This window comes from Lampetra planeri, unplaced genomic scaffold (assembly GCF_965212315.1).
Source record: "Lampetra planeri unplaced genomic scaffold, kcLamPlan1.2.h2 scaffold_1589, whole genome shotgun sequence".
NCBI classification, from domain to species: Eukaryota; Metazoa; Chordata; class Hyperoartia; order Petromyzontiformes; family Petromyzontidae; genus Lampetra; species Lampetra planeri.
The window spans coordinates 1,656-15,303 of record NW_027614318.1 but is presented as its reverse complement, the minus strand read 5'-3'; the positions used below and the strand labels follow the sequence as shown (position 1 = coordinate 15,303).

The window sequence follows — 13,648 nt, the reverse complement described above, 5'->3', positions numbered from 1 at the left end:
TTCTTCACGTTCTGTAGATGTAGATGCCACTGGTTCTTCTCATTCTGCAGATGTAGATGCCACTGGTTCTTCATGTTCTACAGATGTAGATGCCACTGGTTCTTCTCGTTCTGAAGATGTAGATGCCACTGGTTCTTCTCATTCTGCAGATGGAGATGCCACTGGTTCTTCTCGTTCTGCAGATGTAGATGCCACTGGTTCTTCTCATTCTGCAGATGTAGATGCCACTGGTTCTTCTCATTCTGCAGATGTAGATACCACTGGTTCTTCTCATTCTGCAGATGTAGATGCCACTGGTTCTTCATGTTCTACAGATGTAGATGCCACTGGTTCTTCACGTTCTGTAGATGTAGATACCACTGGTTCTTCTCATTCTGCAGATGTAGATGCCACTGGTTCTTCTCGTTCTGTAGATGTAGATGCCACTGGTTCTTTACGTTCTGTAGATGTAGATACCACTGGTTCTTCTCATTCTGCAGATGTAGATGCCACTGGTTCTTCACGTTCTGTAGATGTAGATACCACTGGTTCTTCTCATTCTGCAGATGTAGATGCCACTGGTTCTTCACGTTCTGTAGATGTAGATACCACTGGTTCTTCTCATTCTGCAGATGTAGATGCCACTGGTTCTTCATGTTCTACAGATGTAGATGCCACTGGTTCTTCACATTCTGTAGATGTAGATGCCACTGGTTCTTCTCGTTCTGTAGATGTAGATACCACTGGTTCTTCTCATTCTGCAGATGTAGATGCCACTGGTTCTTCATGTTCTACAGATGTAGATGCCACTGGTTCTTCACGTTCTGTAGATGTAGATGCCACTGGTTCTTCTCGTTCTGTAGATGCCACTGGTTCTTCTCATTCTGCAGATGTAGATGCCACTGGTTCTTCTCGTTCTGTAGATGTAGATGCCACTGGTTCTTCACGTTCTGTAGATGTAGATACCACTGGTTCTTCTCATTCTGCAGATGTAGATGCCACTGGTTCTTCACATTCTGTAGATGTAGATACCACTGGTTCTTCACGTTCTGTAGATGTAGATGCCACTGGTTCTTCTCGTTCTGTAGATGTAGATACCACTGGTTCTTCTCATTCTGCAGATGTAGATGCCACTGGTTCTTCATGTTCTACAGATGTAGATGCCACTGGTTCTTCACGTTCTGTAGATGTAGATGCCACTGGTTCTTCACGTTCTGTAGATGTAGATGCCACTGGTTCTTCTCATTCTGCAGATGTAGATGCCACTGGTTCTTCTCGTTCTGTAGATGTAGATGCCACTGGTTCTTCACGTTCTGTAGATGTAGATACCACTGGTTCTTCTCATTCTGCAGATGTAGATGCCACTGGTTCTTCACGTTCTGTAGATGTAGATACCACTGGTTCTTCTCATTCTGCAGATGTAGATGCCACTGGTTCTTCACGTTCTGTAGATGTAGATACCACTGGTTCTTCTCATTCTGCAGATGTAGATGCCACTGGTTCTTCATGTTCTACAGATGTAGATGCCACTGGTTCTTCACGTTCTGTAGATGTAGATGCCACTGGTTCTTCTCATTCTGCAGATGTAGATGCCACTTGTTCTTCATGTTCTACAGATGTAGATGCCACTGGTTCTTCTCGTTCTGTAGATGTAGATGCCACTGGGTCTTCTCATTCTGCAGATGTAGATACCACTGGTTCTTCTCATTATGCAGATGTAGATGCCACTGGTTCTTCATGTTCTGTAGATGTAAATGCCACTGGTTCTTCTCATTCTGCAGATGTAGATGCCACTGGTTCTTCATGTTCTACAGATGTAGATGCCACTGGTTCTTCTCGTTCTGAAGATGTAGATGCCACTGGTTCTTCTCATTCTGCAGATGGAGATGCCACTGGTTCTTCTCGTTCTGCAGATGTAGATGCCACTGGTTCTTCTCATTCTGCAGATGTAGATGCCACTGGTTCTTCTCATTCTGCAGATGTAGATACCACTGGTTCTTCTCATTCTGCAGATGTAGATGCCACTGGTTCTTCATGTTCTACAGATGTAGATGCCACTGGTTCTTCACGTTCTGTAGATGTAGATGCCACTGGTTCTTCTCATTCTGCAGATGTAGATGCCACTGGTTCTTCATGTTCTACAGATGTAGATGCCACTGGTTCTTCACGTTCTGTAGATGTAGATGCCACTGGTTCTTCTCATTCTGCAGATGTAGATGCCACTGGTTCTTCTCTAACACACAGCCTTCCTGGCTGTGCTCTCTGCAGCCACACCGCTGCCTCTAACACACAGCCTTCCTGGCTGTACTCTCTGCAGCCTCACCGCTGCCTCTAACACACAACCTTCCTGGCTGTACTCTCTGCAGCCACACCGTTGCCTCTAACACACAGCCTTCCTGGCTGTACTCTCTGCAGCCTCACCGCTGCCTCTAACACACAGCCTTCCTGGCTGTGCTCTCTGCAGCCACACCGCTGCCTCTAACACACAGCCTTCCTGGCTGTACTCTCTGCAGCCTCACCGCTGCCTCTAACACACAGCCTTCCTGGCTGTACTCTCTGCAGCCACACCGCTGCCTCTAACACACAGCCTTCCTGGCTGTACTCTCTGCAGCCACACCGCTGCCTCTAACACACAGCCTTCCTGGCTGTACTCTCCGCAGCCTCACACCACCCCTTAGCTCCCTACTGTTCTCCGGGGTTGGCTCCCGCTGGCCGACGGTGCCCCCCTCCTCTCGTTCGCCCGCGTGGCCTCACTCTTTTCCATTCACAACCCGACTGACTTCTCCTTCCGGTTTACCCGCTTAAGGACCCGAACCTTTCACCCACGTCACATGGCTCCGCCTCCCCGTGACGTCACATCCGGAAGGTCGCTTACGCCCGCATTACACCTGTATAAAAGGCACCTGTTCACAGAAGAAATCAATAAATCAGATTCCAAACTCTCCATCATGGCCAAGACCAATGAGCTCTGCAAGGATGTCAGGGACAAGATTGTAAACCTACACAAGGCTGGAATGGGCTACAAGACCATCGCCAAGCAGCTTGGTGAGAAGGTGACAAAAGTTGGTGCGAATATTCGCAAATGGAAGAAACACAAAAGAACTGTCAATCTCCCTCGGCCTGGGGCTCCATGCAAGATCTCACCTCGTGGAGTTGCAATGATCATGAGAACGGTGAGGAATCAGCCCAGAACTACACGGGAGGATCTTGTCAATGATCTCAAGGCAGCTGGGACCATAGTCACTAAGAAAACAGTTGGTAACACACTACGCCGTGAAGGACTGAAATCCTGCACTCGCTCTCACTCACACACACTCACCCTCACACTATCAGACTCACACACACTCACTTTCACACTCTCAGACTCACACACTCACACTCTCACTCACACACACACACACACACTCTCTCAGACTCACACACGCACACTCACTCTCCCACACACTCACACTCACTCTCACATTCTCAGACACACTCACACTCTCAGACACACACACTTACCTGGTCAATATTCTAGATATTTTTAAACTATCAATCAGAATTTGTTTAACCAAGAAAACTGTGGACCCGCTTCACCCTTCTTGGTGTCGACAGCAGATCCAGAGGCAGGAAGGCAGGCGGAATGGAAGTGGCTGAGGTGGCTTACAATCGTCATCTGCTGCTGCTGACTGCAGCCAACATCAACATAGGGAGGATAAAAATAAGCAAAGCCAGATTTGCAAAACACATAATGGCAAGCGCACTACAGATGAAGTGCTGGACCTGTTAAACGTAAAAAATTAAATGACGCAATGCTTCACAATCGACTGTCGATGTGATAAACCGTCACGGCTGGCGGTGGTGATTCGATTAAAAACATGATTAACAGTTGTTGTTGTTTTAACGTCCAATTTGTATTTACCGTTTGTTCCGTCTCGTTAATCATAATCACAATAAAACACATTCCAAGTGATTAATAATCTACAACTCGCATCGTAACAACTGCCTGATTACTAATCTAGTATATAATTACAATAACCCCCCCCCCCCCCCTCAAATCTCTGCACGTGATGAGTTAATGAGTTAATGATGACGTCACCCTGCTGCTGCTCTATATAAGAACGGGAGACAGAGGAGAGCCTCACCATTCTGGCGAATTGCCCGATGAGTAGGGGGGGGGTTGGCGCGGTGCCTCTGTATCTCTGCTGGTGTCGTGCCAAGTCTCGGCTCCCTGGCTTCCTGGCCAGTGGCAGCCTCGCAGGCCCTCGGGGGCATGGCGACCAAGCGCTCTGGGGTGGTGAGCCAAGGTGAGCGGGCCAGTTTGGCTGCTGCAGAGGCGGAGGATGGTGAGGTGGGACTGCCTGGAGGAGGGAGACCCGCAGAGGAGAGGGACGAGGCGCGAGCGTCGACCTCGAGGCGAGCGGAGGAGGACGCCTGGTGGCAGCGGGCGAGGAAGGGAGAGGAGCCGACGAGGAGTGGAATGGTGTCGGCCAGCCCAGGAGAGGAGGTGGAGGAAGCACCGAGCTCGGCGGGGCTGCAGGCGCAAGGTGCACAACGCGACGCAATGCAGGTATGTGCTTGGATCACAAATTCGGATAATACACAATTAACCTCAGAATAAAAACGCAAAAATGCAACAATTCCAAAGAACGAAAATGTAAATATGCAATAAAGTGCCATTATCTGCACGGATAAAAGGAATCAAGATTGAAGAGTATCAGTTTAACATGTAGGCTTTCGCGACCAATATCATCCATAATAGTTTTTTTGGGTTATATCGCGTAAATATATAATTATATAAATATCTACGAGGTTAGATCGCATATTTATGTGATCTAACCCCTGACAACGACCTGTATTGTGGAAGAGAGTCTCTTATGGTCGTTTTACATTTTCGTAAACGTGATTAGTACAAACAGACAAGTTACGTTTGAATTGTTAATTTGCTTAGAGTCAAAGTTAAACCTCAGTTAGAAACGATAATTGAGCACGGACGTGGCGTGAATGATGGTAACGGCTGCATTTCCCTACTATGGGATGGAAGCACAAACCTCAAACGCCGTATTGAGCGCTCTGAAGCTTTGTGTTTGTGGCACAGGATGGGACCGGGAGTCGAGTCAATTCCACAAGAGTCAGAATATTTATTTATAACTGGGGAAGGAATCTGATAAGCTATGAAGCTCTTTTTCCTTGATGCCCAGTGCGAGCGTGTCGACAAGTTACAACAACAAACAAAACACAAACACGACAGGAGTGCGACATAGAGAAACAGGGTAAGCAAGTGGTACAATATAATTAATGTATTTATTAATGAGTTACCGAAGTCTGACTTGTCAACATTAGGCAGCAGAAAGCACAACGCAGTTACAGACCACACCAAGACAGCGCCACACAGCAGTAGCCCTCAATACAATGGCACATTGACATTGAACAATCGACGGGCAGGTAATAGTCAACGTTACAAATCACATTTGCAAGTGTGACTGTATCCAGCACGAATCTACTGCTTCAGGATCTGTGTTTGAAGGGCAGCAGGCACGGGGTAGCAGGATTAGGGGGAGAGTGAAGTGAGGTTGGGAAGGAAGTCTCCGAGGCGGACAAAAGTTCAAGACGAGCAGCAGTCAGAATCTTTATATCCTGGGGATGGAGAGGTGAACGCGATCACTTCTAACTGAAGAAAGTCCAAGGTGGGCTTGGGCAGGATGTGGCACGACTCGACGGGATGCTGGCCAACGGTCAAGAATAATGAGCGAGTGGCAATCCAAGGGAGTGGAACGCGTTTTGGAATGCCTCCGCTGAGCAGACGGAGCGACGACATCAGTGTGACACGTTGTCCTGCCCCCATTGTCGTGCTCCCATTTTGCATGTTGTGGGTTTACCCTCCAACACACCGGTGTGCTGAACCAGTAACTAATTGGCACATTTTGTTTACTTGACAAACCTTACTAATTGGCTGTTGGGTGGTGGTGGGTTTACCGACACATCTATATTTACACTATATAAACAAACAACCTTTATTACGGACGAAATCAGGTCGTGCTCCGGTACCTGGGTGAATTGTTACATCGCAAGATGGCGGGAGGTGGTCGTGGCTTTGGGGAGGCATTCGTTCAGCTGTGGACCGAGTGTGGTTGATGAGGACAATGAGTCTATTTGTTGCTGTAAGTGTCCACGATGATAAGGCACTCCGACGAGCTCTCCTTTGTGGCCAGGTCACTTCTGAAAAAGAGCGACATAGCTCGGTGAGGTTTGTGTGTGCCCTTGCTATGTGCTTTACCCCAATTACACCTGATGATGAGCGCCTGTGTTGCGTTCGCAACGTCGTGATTTATTTTAATCTGATTTTATTTTATTTGTTAATATTTTATTTCCACATACGTGACTTTACCAAAAAAACAACAGTATAGGTTTAACTGGTGAAGTAAAAACAAATTTCGAGTGGAATGTTTAGAAAGGCTTCACCAACTACGTTATCTCCTCTGCCCGTGGCTGTCCCGTCTCCTGTCGGTTTTGCGATGGTGCCCCTCGCTTTGCAAACGGAATCACTCCGGTCTCATTCACGTGATGCGTGCGGTGCGTTCCACTCTTTGTTCCGTGCGCGGCGTTTTGAGCCTCATTGGCATTCAGACGCCACACGTACAAGTGGTGCTGTGGCGTGTCGGTGGCTTGTGTCTGTGGTCTGAACAAGTTAATTATTTCAAACAACAAAACAATTATTTCACGGCATTAAACAGGTAATCTTAAATCTGGAATTGTATTTGCACGAATCATTGTCTCGTAAGCTGGAGGGTTTCTTTCCTGTGCGAGTCAAACAAGAAGGTTTGCCATAAATATTTCTATCAACATGACTTCCAGGGCAATCATAGCTACTCAAAGTCCAGCATAAATTGTTATTTATTTTTTGACCGAGAAATCAGCCGCATGAAAGCTGCTCCCGTCGTCTCCCAGGGGCATACAATTCTTGTCCAGACCAGCGACGGAATTCAAAATTTCGAGACCTCGCAGAAGAAGACTGAAAGGCTGGAGCCAATGGAACCATTTAGTGCTCCCAATTAAGTTTTGGCTGCGAGGATGTTTCAAGTTATCTCGATCCTTATAAACATTCCCCTGCAATTGCTACTGCGTGTCCTAATGTTCCGACGGTAACATGCCTTGCGAATTACAATACGTTAAAAACCTAACCTTTTGCATAACGGTCAATTAATCCCGATTAGCTAAAGCTACTGGCAAAGGCGTGGCGGTTCCAACAAAGTGGCTTTGGGGAAGGGGGCCACATTGAATACGCACTACAATGACAATAGTTTAAAGCGATTTGAAGCATGTTTCATTTTGGGGGGGGCAGAGCTTTGACCTCATATTTGAGGGGGGTCTGACTTTTTGTGACGCCGTGTGGGGAGGGGGGGTGGTCAAAAATCGTCCAAAATTGCATTGAACATAACGGAACGCGATTTTGGGGGTGGGGGGGGGAGTGGGGTGGAGGTGCCCGTTGCTTGAACTAAACTAAAACTGTTATTTACCAGGTAAAGCCACCTGGGAGCTATGAGCTATTTTTCAGAAGCCACATGTGACGACCGCTCATAAAAGTGGCGTACGTCATGGTCATCTTCGGCTGGATAGAGTTTCCCACGCAGTGTCTGTTATGGGGGTGGTTTAACCTTGCTTCTTTGTGTGGTGGTGGTGCGTGTGGGTCGGTGGTGGTGGCGAGTCTGCGGGTCTCTGTGTGGTGGTGGTGAGTCCGCGGGTCTGTGAGCGTGGGTGTTGGTCAACTGTGCTTCTCAATGCCCGTCATTGCAAGTTGTTGAAATACACAATGTACTTTGCTGCAGTGCCCTCTGCTACCTTCAACATCAGAAGCGCATTTGAAAGCGCACGATGCAGTAACTCTTTTGTTCGGTGGTTAGCCAAAAGCCGCCGCTGCGAGAATGAGCGGAGTTCGCGTGATGGTTTATGCTCCTTGACGAGATCAGCAGCGAGGTGTTGTGGGCTTTGTGTCATCGAGGCACACCCACCTGGTCTGCGTCTCCACTTGTGCCGCCGTAAGGGACGCTCCTTACGGCGTTTTTTTGTCTTTTTTCCGTTTTCGCAGAAGGGCGGGCAGCGACTTCTTCCGCTTCCTTTTTTTTACGTCCGATTCCAACCTGACGACGACAAGCGTCGAGAAGGGAGGGAATGACTGTGGCCGAGAAGACCTGACGCTTCGGGCGGAGCGACAGACCAGGTAGCTTCCACACAGCATTACTCAACCGATGAAAAGATATTGCCGTTCGACCCAAGCGCCTCACCCTCGCTGATGAGCGTCACGCTCGGGTGGAAGTTCCCACGTCTGTCGCCGCCGTGTGCCCCGACGACTGCCGCTCCCACTGCGTCTGCGCCGCGGGTGCCGCGGGTGCCCCTGCGGCCCTTAACGGCGAGGCTCTGTCCGAGCTGCTTGCGCCGCCAGGCGGTGCAGCACTTTGCATCGATATTCAGTTTGATGCAGCACCAGTCGCACTCGGTGATGCCAAACTTGTAGAACAGGTGGCCTGCGTCACGGTCGGCATAGTGGTGGTGGTGGAGGGAGGTTACGATTTGTGAGTATGCAATGGGACACTCCCACTCCACTCACCCCCTATCCACCACCCTCGCCCTACCCACTCCACCCACCCCACCCACCACCTCGCCCCACTCACTCCCTACCGACCCACCCCACTCACTCACTCCCCACCCACCCACCTCACTCACTCCCTACCCACCCCCCCAACCCACTCAACCCACCCCACTCACTCCCTACCCACCACCACACCACCACCACCCACCCACCCCCAACCCACTCCACCCATCCCACTCACTCCCTACCCGTCCACCCCCCCCCCCTACCCACCACCGCACCATCACCACCACCACCCACCCACCCCACCCACCCCACTCACACACCACCACCACCGCCGCAACTCGCAGCGGATGCCGTAGACCATGAGCCGGTCCAGCTGCTTCTTGCCGTGGTGCCCGTGACCCGACAAGTTGCTGGTGGCCTGCACCTCGCGATGGAAGAGGTGGTCCAGGAGGGTGAGCGCCATCTTCTCGGGCGTGCGGCAAGCGGCGGTCACGTGCAGCAGGTCCCCCGGGGCGATGGGGCAGCGCACGCGAAGCTCCACGTTCCACTCGTCGCCCAGCCAAGTGCCATGCGGGTAATCCTCTGCGGGGTTTTGTGAGTGGGTGGAGGAGAGGGTTGGTGAGTGGGTGGGTGGGCGAGTAGGTGAGTGGTTGAGTGAGTGGGTGGGTGAGTGTCACTCACGCACGGACCACGCACGGACCACGCACGGACCACGCACGGACCACGCACGGACCACGCACGGACCACGCACGGACCACGCACGGACCACGCACGGACCACGCACGGACCACGCACGGACCACGCACGGACCACGCACGGACCACGCACGGACCACGCACGGACCACGCACGGACCACGCACGGACCACGCACGGACCACGCACGGACCACGCACGGACCACGCACGGACCACGCACGGACCACGCACAGATCACACACCGCCACACCCCGTGTAGCCTCTAGAAGGCTGTAGGGGCAAGTGCTGTTCGTAGCAGCAGCACATATACACATACAAAGGTCCCCCGTGTAGCCTCTAGCAGGCTATTGGAGCAAGTGCTGTTAGTAGCAGCAGCAGCACCTATACACAGACAAAGGTCCACCGTGTAGCCTCTAGCAGGCTGTAGGGGCAAGTGCTGTTCGTAGCAGCAGCACCTATACACAGACAAAGGTCCCCCGTGTAGCCTCTAGCAGGGCTGTCGGGGCAAGTGCTGTTCGTAACGAGTAGCAGCAGCAGCACTGCCTGTGAAGGTAGATACAAAGCTCCCCCGTGTAGCCTTAACAGACTGTCGGGGCAAGTGCTGTTAGCGAGTAGTAGCACCTCTGAAGGTCGGCACTGTGGCACACGAGGGGGGTGGGTGGCCAGCACCACGCCCGGCCGCCTTTGTCTCTCCCCCAGTGGCGATGTTTACTACACATCGCGCCGGGTACTCATGTGAGGCCGAGTTGACCTGGGGGAGGCCCAGGACTGGTTCTGATACGCTTTCCATTAACGCACTCACTCTGTTGTTGTTGTTGTAAACTAGTCTTCTTACACACTTTCATTTTACTCACTCTGTTGTTGTTGTTGTTGTAAACTAGTCTTCTTACACACTTTCATTTTACTCACTCTGTTGTTGTTGTTGTTGTAAACTAGTCTTCTTACACACTTTCATTTTACTCACTCTGTTGTTGTTGTTGTAAACTAGTCTTCTTACACACTTTCATTTTACTCACTCTGTTGTTGTTGTATCCTCAAATCTTGTAACTCAATTTTAACCCACTTCCCAATGTGGTATCGACTGAAAACGTGGTATACTTATGTCATACTGATGACAATACTACATTCTATCATAAAAAATTATTTACATTTTTTTTAAACAATCTTTTTTTACATGCTATGTTTCGGCTTGGGTCTAATTGTCCACGCTCAACTGACGTTGGCTGTAAATCACCACGGCTCCCTTAAGTTATGGCAAGCTCCGGGGTCAGAGGTCGCAAACGGGTTTTGATTCCTTACCCGTACCCGGCCGCACCAGGGTCGCAAATGGGTACCCGTACCTGGCCGGGTACGGGTTCCCGTTCCCTACCCTACCCGAAATGAGTGACAAACGGTGACTCACCAGTGACTCACGATCTACCCGTACCCGGCCGCACCAGGGTCGAAAACGGCTACCCGTAGCCGGGTATCGGGTAGGGTACGGGTATCGGGTACCCGATTGCGACCTCTGCTTCCTGGAGTCGTGGAGTTATTCCATTACTCGTACGGTACATTTCATTAAAGCGTGTTTTTAAAAAAAGTGTTTAAAATATTACTTATTGTTGTACTGTCTGCCGTAGTAACTTGCGGACCTGTCCGTGCTGGGCCATCTGTGAAAAACAGCTTCATAAGCCCATCGGATCCCTCCTAAAGTCCAAACAAATATTCAGATTCTGACCAATACCAATCAATACCCGCCATTTGCTACTAAGCGATGGTGACGTCAATGGCACCTATGCCAGGTGGACTTTGAGGCTATCACGTGAAGTGTCGAAGGCTCTCTGCTGACAGAAATTCGCGGGACAGACCCAGCAGGTGCCACGGGTTGGCCGACTGAGATGAGCGGTAGATGCACCACCAGCTGTACCTCCCTACTGTGCCAACTCGCTGCGTTTTAGCCGCCCGGCGCTCCGCTCGTTGTTGTAAGCGTCGCTCCTCTGCCCTCCGTTGTTGTCGCTGGAGGGCGACTGCCTCAAAGTGCACCTAGCCTGGCACTGCCCCAGTAGCCTCCTCCTCCACAGAGGCCGATCTTGACACCGCTGGTACCGGTCATCGGCAAGTCCACTCAGCTCCACGTCCTCCCATACCACATCACTCCGTCTCTTCTCTAGCCTGTGCCGTGCCCGTTGAGCCCCGCTATTTGCAGCCAAACGAAAGCTGTTTGGGCATGCGGTGACTAGGGCATGCGGTGGCTGGGGCATGCGGTGGCTGGGGCATGCGGTGGCTGGGGCATGCGGTGACTAGGGCATGCGGTGGCTGGGGCATGCAGTGACTAGGGCATGCGGTGGCTGGGCATGCGGTGGCTGGGCATGCGGTGGCTGGGCACGCGGGCTACGTGACCCAACCGACCCATCCTCACCATTGGAACCTCATTTGCCAGTGAAAAATATGCTAATTGTTTTTTTTTACCCTTCTATCTGGCTACAAAACTGACACCTTTTTTACAAGGAGTCATGTTTGCATAGACCACAATACCTGCAGTTATAATGCAAACAAGAACAGTGCATAGATTATCAGAGTTATGTTTTTCGTTTGCATTATGACTGCAGGTATTGTGGTCTATGCAAACATGACTCCTCGTAAAAAATTAACCCATAAAAACTAAGTTTTTCACTATAAATCCTTTATATGCGTGGCGGCTAGAGTCCTCTCGTCCTCTGGCTTGATGGCTGCCACCTATGGGTCAGATGATTGCATTGCACCATTAAGCAATTGGTAATAAAATATAATAATTTTTTTCTTAAAAAGTGTAAAATTTTGGAAAAAAAATTTTCACGAAAATAAATTGTCACGCACAACGAGTCTGTGTGCAAAATGTCAGCTCGATTGGATCACGGGAAGTGGGTTAAAAAACGACCGAAAGATTTGCACGGTCGTAAGCGCAAGCAAGCGAACTTAATATAAAGGATTTGAAGCTTTCGTGACTGCAAGGAATCATCTTCTTAGGTTTTTTCGGTAAAGTCACGTAGAAAGTAAAATAAAATAAAAACAAAAATCACGACGTTTCGGAGGCAACACAAGTCTCCGTCATCAGGTGGGACCGTCACAGCCAGATTAGCTGTATCACTTGATACAACTTTCTACGTGACTTTACCGAAAAAACCTAAGAAGAAAGTTAATATAAAGGATTTTAAAAAGGTGCCCGTTTTGTTGCCCGATGCAGCCTTGGCCTGCCGGAGGAGCTTGCCGCTGGGAATGTGTCCGGATGCTTCTCTCGCTCTCCCTCCGTGTCTCTCACCTGCGGCTCGCCAGGTACGAAGGTGACGCAGGGAACGCAGCCATCCTGCAGCTCCCACGGCACCATGGGGCGACAGCGCACGGCCACGCGGACGGGGATCGCCGCATCCTCCTCTTTCGACATCGCCGCTCTTCCTGCCTGCTGCTGCTGCAGCTGATGATGATGATGCTGCTGTTGCTGCTGCGTGTCAGAGGGGCCGTGGTGACTGTCAAACACGAGTTCAAGTTCATTTACACTGGTCAACACACTTGTTCTGGCATGAGGTATTCCAACGGTCATATTCTCGGTTCTTTCGGTAAAGTCATCACGTAGAATGGAAATAATAAAATAATGAAAATAAAACATAATAAAATACAATTCTCACGACGTTTCGGCCACAACGTAAGTAGCCGTCCTCAGGTGAAGAACAGGTCTGTCGGAAATTCAGACGCCGTTTCCCTTCTACGTGACTTTACCGAAAGAACCGAGAATACGAATCCCTGCAAAGTCCAGGCCAGAAAGAAATGTGTTTTTTTGTTGACCAGTGTTATTAGGTATAGCCCTGTGAGCCATTCGGCTCTTGAATCGGGTGCAACCACAACAAACAAAAAACAAAAACATGAACAAAAAACATCTTAAAGTGAATATGTGACTAAGTGCAAACAGAAAATCCAAGAAAAGACAGCAAAAATATTGCAGAAAAAACACCGTACACCAACGCTGTGTGCAAACATCCCAGTGGGATGCAAGTCAAACAGCAACAACCACAAGACAGCTTAGATTAAGGCCATCAGTCTAACTCTGTACTACAACAAACAAACATGGCTAAACCAATACACTTTTCGAAATCACCAAAATAAAGCCATGAAAGCAATGAAAAAGCAATCATAGGAACTGTGACGGAATTTTCACAATAAATGGCATAAACAACATGTACTACCAAAACCCTGCAGCCATAGCTGGCTGCATGAGTCACTCCACAACAGCAGTAGGAGCATCAGTCGGAGTATTGTAATTTTTCAATGCACCTTTAAGATCAGCACACTGAATCAAAACACAGGTCATACTTTGTAGCGATCATCCGGAGCGAAACATTTTATTTTAGGTCACTGAATAGCACTGGCAGCTAGGGGTGTACAACTCCT

The 13,648-nt window shown here is 49.7% G+C and overlaps 2 protein-coding genes across 4 annotated transcripts; one reads left to right on the top strand and one right to left on the bottom strand.

Annotated features, from left to right (window-relative positions):
* Window positions 1-4,109: 4,109 nt before the first annotated feature.
* On the bottom strand, window positions 4,110-12,672 carry LOC144739588 (uncharacterized). Of its 3 annotated transcripts, none has more exons than XR_013589467.1 (5): window positions 12,525-12,672; window positions 8,976-9,133; window positions 8,241-8,480; window positions 6,007-8,096; window positions 4,110-4,492 (listed from the first exon to the last, which is right to left on the bottom strand). XR_013589467.1 is itself a non-coding variant. In XM_078622522.1 (4 exons), exons 1-4 carry the CDS (start codon window positions 12,629-12,631, stop codon window positions 8,080-8,082), a joined length of 522 nt encoding a protein of 173 aa, XP_078478648.1. In that variant the 5' UTR covers window positions 12,632-12,672; the 3' UTR covers window positions 5,244-8,079. The 3 variants fall into 3 exon arrangements, 1 of the variants encoding a protein (XP_078478648.1); XR_013589468.1 differs by lacking the exon at window positions 4,110-4,492 and having other exon boundaries at window positions 5,244-6,177; window positions 7,968-8,096; XM_078622522.1 differs by lacking the exon at window positions 4,110-4,492 and having other exon boundaries at window positions 5,244-8,096.
* LOC144739589 (uncharacterized) lies at window positions 4,136-8,197 on the top strand. Its single transcript, XM_078622523.1, has 2 exons — window positions 4,136-4,528; window positions 8,045-8,197. Exons 1-2 carry the CDS (start codon window positions 4,232-4,234, stop codon window positions 8,129-8,131), a joined length of 384 nt encoding a protein of 127 aa, XP_078478649.1. The 5' UTR covers window positions 4,136-4,231; the 3' UTR covers window positions 8,132-8,197.
* Window positions 12,673-13,648: the final 976 nt, after the last annotated feature.

Bases quoted from the DNA above. Each gene is read 5' to 3' on its own strand.
- LOC144739589 (XM_078622523.1), top strand. From the start codon at position 4,232: ATGGCGACCAAGCGCTCTGGGGTGGTGAGCCAAGGTGAGCGGGCCAGT. The intron at 4,529-8,044 runs GTATGTGCTTGG...CCGTTTTCGCAG, and splicing joins CACAACGCGACGCAATGCAG to AAGGGCGGGCAGCGACTTCT.
- LOC144739588 (XM_078622522.1), bottom strand. From the start codon at position 12,631: ATGCGGCGATCCCCGTCCGCGTGGCCGTGCGCTGTCGCCCCATGGTGC. The intron at 9,134-12,524 runs GTGAGAGACACG...AAAACCCCGCAG, and splicing joins TCGTACCTGGCGAGCCGCAG to AGGATTACCCGCATGGCACT. The intron at 8,481-8,975 runs GTGCAGGCCACC...ACCGTGACGCAG, and splicing joins ACCACCTCTTCCATCGCGAG to GCCACCTGTTCTACAAGTTT.